Raw genomic sequence first — 5,937 nt, forward strand, 5'->3', positions numbered from 1 at the left:
ATTCTTCTCCCTTTTTTCCTGATGAGACGCAAATTTGATTTTGTTTATCTTCTCAAAGAACCAGCTTTTAGTTTTTTTGGCCTTTGCTATTGTTTCCTTCATTTCTTTTTCATTTCTTTCTGATCTGATCTTTATGATTTCCTTCCTTCTGCTCACTTTGGGTTTTTTTTGTTGTTGTTGTTATTCTTTCTCTAACTGTTTTAAGTGTAAGATTAGGTTGTTTATTTGAGATTTTTCTCGTTTCTTTCTTTTTTTTTTCAATTGAGTTTAAATGCATTTTATTTTTAGACAACCTACATGACATGTTTTTCTTTCTCAAAAACAACGCCTCCACTCCAAACAAATCAACATCAAAATGAAGAGCTCAAGATGCCATCAGTCCCATTTGTTTAAGTCCTGGTGTTGTGTGGATGAAAAGCAGCAACCAACCAGTTATGACGAGCAGGTGATAGATCCAAAGTAACAGCCAAATTTGTTAACATTTTTCCATTTCTAAACCATCCTTAAAGAAAATCATATATGGGGTCACACCATCCTCACGGTAGTCCAGCAGAGCAACCATGCCATCTGGATTCATGTTTTCACCAATAAAGAACTGATAGTTTTTGAAATTAGCAAGGATGTGCTTGATTTGTCCTGCAGCCCCTGTCATAAAAGGTTTTACTCTTTCTGGTCTCTGTTCTTCAAGCTTTCCTTTGATTGACTTCATGTAATCTTTGATGTACTTCTTGTAGGCTTCTTTTGTGAAGCTGGTTTCCTGCAAGTGATGGTTCATGACAATATCGACACCAGTGACTACTGTGCTTTTGGTACCTTCGCCCTCAGGGCCTTCAGCGGAGGCATTTCCACCAATGAGCGAGTCATCAATGTTACCCTCTGTCCTACTGACCATCTTCCCCTCCACCTCCAGACACAGCCCGTCCGCGACCTCCCGGATCTTGTAGATGTCGGAGAACATCTCATCATGGCTGATGAGGTCCCAGTAGATGATCATGATGGCGACTGGAGGCAGACGATGGTGGCGCTACCTCACTAGGAGCCCGGAGCTCAGAGCGAGCGCAGTGCAGCCGGAGCGGCGCTCGGGGGGAGGGGGGAGCGGGCGGTAAAAAAGCTTTTCTCGTTTCTTGATGTAGGATTGTATTGCTATAAACTTTCCTCTTAGAATTTCTTTTGCTGCATCCCATAGGTTTTGGGTTGTTGTGTTTTCATTTTCATATGTTTCTAGGTGTCATTTGATTTCCTCTTTGATTTCTTTAGTGATTGCTTGTTTGTTTAATAACGTATTGTTTAGCCTCCATGTATTTGTATTTTTTACAGTTTTTATCCTGTAATTGATATCTAGTCTCATGGCATTGTGGATAGAGAAGATGCTTGATATACTTTCAATTTTTTTGAATTTACCAAGGCTTGATTTGTGACCGAAGATGTGATCTATCCTGGAGAATGTTCCATGTGCACTTGAGAAGAACGTGTATTCTGTAGTTTTTGGATGGAATGTCCTATAAATATCAATTAAGTGGAGATGATCTAATGTGTCATTTAAAGCTTGTGTGTCCTTTATTTTTTTCTGTTTGGATGATCTGTCCATTGATGTATGTGGGGTGTTAAAGTCTCCTACTATTATTGTGTTACTGTCGATGTCCCCTTTCATGGCTGTTAGCATTTGCCTTATGTATTGAGGTGCTCCTATGTTGGGGGCATAGATATTTACAATTGTTATATCTTCTTCTTGGATGGATCCCTTGATCATTACGTAGTGTCCTTCCTTGTGTCTTGTGATAGTCTTTACTTTAAAGTCAATTTGTCTGATATGAGTATTGCTATTCCAGCTTTCTTTTGACTTCTATTTGCATGGAATAGCTTTTTCCATACCCTTACTTTCAGTGTGTGTGTGTCTGTAGGTTTGAAGTGGGTTTCTTGTAGACAGCATATGTGAGGGTCTTGTTTTTGTATCCATTCAACCAGTCTGTGTGTTTTGGTTGGAGCATTTAATCCATTTACATTTAAAGTGATTTTTGACATATATGTTCCTATTACCATTTTCTTAACTGTTTTGGGTTTGCTTTTATAGGTCTTCTCCTTTCCTCGTGTTTCCTGCCTAGAAAAGTTCCTATAGCAATTGTTGTAAAGCTGGTTTGGTGGTGCTGAATTTTCTTAACTTTTGCTTGTCTGCAAAGCTTTTGCTTTCTCCATCGAATCTGAATGAGATTCTTGCTAGGTAGAGTGTTCTTGGCTGTAGGTTTTTCTCTTTCAAAACTTTAAGTATATCCTGCCACTCCCTTCTGGCATGCAGAGTTTCTGCAGAAAGATCAGCTATTATCCTTATGGGTTTTCCCTTATATGTTATTTGTTGCTTTTCTCTTGCTGCTTTTAATATTTTTCCTTTTGTTTAATTTTCATTAGTTTGATTAATATGTGCCTCCTTATGTTTCTCCTTGGGTTTATTCTGTATAGGACTCTCTGTGCTTCTTGGACTTGATTAATTATTTCCTTTCCCGTGTTGGGGAAATTTTCAACTATTACCTCTTCAAATATTTTCTCAGACTCTTTCTTTTCTTCTTCTTCTTCTGGGACACCTCTGATTCGAATGTTGGTGTGCTTAATGATATCCCCGAGGTCTCTGAGACTGTCCTCCATTCGTTTTATTCTTTTTTCTTTTTCCTGCTCTGTGGCAGTTATTTCCACCATTTTATCTTCCAATTCACTTACTCCTTCTTCTGCCTCAGTTATTCTGCTGTTTATAGCATCCAGAGTATTTTTAATTTCAGTTATTGTGTTGTTAATTACTGTTTGTTTGCTCTTTAGTTCTTCTAGGTCCTTAAGAAATGTTTCTTGTATTTTCTCTATTTTGTTTTTGAGATTTTGGATCATTTTTACTATCATTACTCTGAATTCTTTTTCAGGCAATTTTCCTATTTCCTCCTCATTTATTTGGTCTTGTAGGGTTTTTTCTTGCTCCTTTGCCTGTTAGGCATTTCTTTGTTTTCTCATTTTGTCTAATTTATAGTAATTTGCTGCCTCCTTTCCCTATGCTGCCTAGTAGTAATTCCTTTTGTTTCTGCTCTCTGCCCCCTGTGGTGGGGTTGGTCCAGTTTCTTGAGTAGGCTTCCTGGTGGGAGGCTCTGGTGCCTGCTTCCTGGTTCATGGATCTGAGTCTTTTCCCTCTGATGAGCAGGGCCATGTCAGGTGCTGTGCTTTAGGGTATCTATGAGCTTAATATGGCTTTAGGTAGTCTGTGTGCTGATGGGTGGGTTTGTGTTCCTGTCTTGTTTGTAGTTTGTTGTGAGGTACCCAGTCCTGGCAGTTGCAGGCAGTTGGGTGATGCTGGGTCTTAGACTCTGATAGAAGCCTCTATGAGAATTATCTGCTGTTAATCTTCCATGTGGCTGACAACTCTCTAGTGGTCTAGCATCCTGGACTCAGTGCCTCCTCTCCAGAGCCTCCAACTTGACTTTTGGTCAAGGAATCCAAACTCCAAATCTCACTTGTCCCAGTTATGTCAGGATCTTTGCAGTCATTTCTGGTGTCCAAGGTCCTCTGCTGGTGTTCAGCTGGTTTTCTGTGGGAATTATTGCATCTTTTGATATATTCCTGATGCATCTCTGGAGAAGGATGCATTCCTCATCCTTCTACTTCACCATCATCCTTTCCCCCCGCATATATTCTACCTTTACATCTTCAGCATCTCTATAAAATTTCTAGTATGTAATACATGGTCAGTGCACAAAAGTGGGGAACTTCAGAGCCAAGGCACTTCCCCTTCCCTCCAGGTGAGGAAAAATGACCTTTCTTCTCCAAGTTCTGGTGACTTTCCCTATGGCGGCAGTCACAGTGGCTGATGACAGATTCTTAACATTTGTAAGATAAATGCTATTCAGTTGTAAAGTCCTTTTGATTCTCTTTTGAATTTGATTTGTTGAGGTCTTGTTTAGGAATTTGTTTCTCTGTTTATAATGAAATGGTTCTTTTTTCTTCTGTTTTGGTATCAGGATTATGGTGGTGAATTTTGAATATTATAAAAGCAAAGGAAATGCCCTCCATTTAGGCAATGTACATTATAAAATAAGCAAGAAAACATAAAATCTGAAAGCATAGTACTTTGTGGCTGAATTAACCAATATGAACTTCACATAATAAAAGCAAATGATTGTATTAGAGGACAAAATACAGATTATTTTAAAATAAAGACAAATTATGTGTATCTATATTATATATATGTAATATATAATAGATATAAAGTTATGTGCTATGGTGGAGCATATACCTAGAGCAAAATTTATAGTCATATATGTTATTATTTAAAAACAGCAAAATAAAATAGATGAATAAGGAGTTCAATTTAAGAAGTTGGAATATTACAGGAAAACAAGCATGAGAAAAGCAGAACAATAATCAATTCAGAAGTTAATGCACTATAAAACAAAACTGTAGCATTGGTAAGTAAATTCAAGAGTTAGTTCTCAGAAAAACAAAACCATAAAATAGAGATATCACTGCCAGTTGGAGTAAAAAAAAAGACAAAAAGTCAGAGTTAAAAAGAGTGCTATAACATCATAAATGGGCAACTTTAAAAATTATGAGATATGTACAGCTTTCTTTATGTTCATAAATGTGAAAATCTAATTAAAATGGATAATTTTCTGAGAAATTGTAAATCACCATCACAGAGTAACCTGAAATTTATAAGCTGAAGATATAAATATCTAAGAAAAAAATTTAAAAGCTTATCAAACAAGTGACAACAACAAAATAGCTGTGGGTTCTAACCAACTTGAATTATTTCAAGCTTTAAAGACATGTATTAACTGTTGTACAATGTGGGAAAAATGAAAAAGTCCTTAATTCATTTTTCAAAAAAATTTTATTGAAATATAGTTGACCTACAATGTTTTGTTAGTTTTAGGTGTACAGCAAAGTGATTCATATATGTGTGTGTGTGTGTGTGTGTGTGTGTGTGTGTGTGTATATGTAATTTTAAAGATTCTTTTCCATAATAGGTTATTACAAGATATTGAGTATAGTTCCCTGTGCTATATAATTCACTTTTAAATCTAGGAAAACCCTAACAAATCCAATAAATATAACACAGAGAAGAAAAACAGAACAAACTCACTTTATTTGTTCTAAATACTAAATTCAGCAGTAAATTAGGAGAATAATTTACCAAGACCAAATTAGTTTTAATTTAGGGATATATGGATGATTTGATTTAAAAACTATCAATGAAACATATTACATTAATAAAGTAAAGGAAGAAAATGGAACATTTCAAGTTTCTGATAAAAATGAATCTCTGCGTAAACTGCACATGTAAGAATTTTTTAAAAGATGATAAGGAATATCATTCTATTGAAAGGCTACGTCATGCACTTAATGAAACCGCAGAAGAACTTTCATTATAATTAGGAGTGAGCTAAGAATGTCTACTCTTGGCCACTTTTATTTAATGTTGCCCTACAAATTGTAGGTATGGGTACAGAAAAAAGACGCTATTATTTTTAGACTGTATTTTTTTTCTGCAGACACAATACAAGATAACCCATTTAAAAGCCATTATCAGTAAAGAAAACAAGTAAGTGGCTGTTAAAAAATAGCTTTTTCATTAACTAGTAAATATCAGCTAGAAAAAAAAACCCAGTGTAATAAAGATGTCATTCAGAACAGCAATAAAAACACAAATATCTAAGAGAATAATAATGAACTGAGTGTATCCTGTGTAATGGAGTTACCATAATATTAAAAGGATATGTGAGAGAGCTGAACCGTATTTTTTTTTTAATTATTTTTTTGGGGGAGTACACCAGGTTCAATCATCTGTTTTTATACACATATCCCCGTATTCCCTCCCTTCCTTGACTCCCCTCACCTCAAGTCCCCCCCACCCTCCCCACCCCAGTCCTCTAAGGCATCTTCCATCCTCGAGTTGGACTCCCTTTG

The 5,937-nt window shown here is 36.2% G+C and overlaps 1 protein-coding gene across 1 annotated transcript; it reads right to left on the bottom strand.

Moving 5' to 3' along the window:
* Window positions 1–255: 255 nt before the first annotated feature.
* On the bottom strand, window positions 256–1,073 carry LOC130851570 (translationally-controlled tumor protein-like). The gene has a single exon (XM_057732070.1). It carries the CDS (start codon window positions 992–994, stop codon window positions 476–478), a length of 519 nt encoding a protein of 172 aa, XP_057588053.1. The 5' UTR covers window positions 995–1,073; the 3' UTR covers window positions 256–475.
* Window positions 1,074–5,937: the final 4,864 nt, after the last annotated feature.

This window comes from Hippopotamus amphibius, chromosome 4 (assembly GCF_030028045.1).
Source record: "Hippopotamus amphibius kiboko isolate mHipAmp2 chromosome 4, mHipAmp2.hap2, whole genome shotgun sequence".
Taxonomy (NCBI): domain Eukaryota; kingdom Metazoa; phylum Chordata; class Mammalia; order Artiodactyla; family Hippopotamidae; genus Hippopotamus; species Hippopotamus amphibius.

Coding starts and splice junctions, on each gene's coding strand:
- LOC130851570 (XM_057732070.1), bottom strand. CDS start 994: ATGATCATCTACTGGGACCTCATCAGCCATGATGAGATGTTCTCCGAC.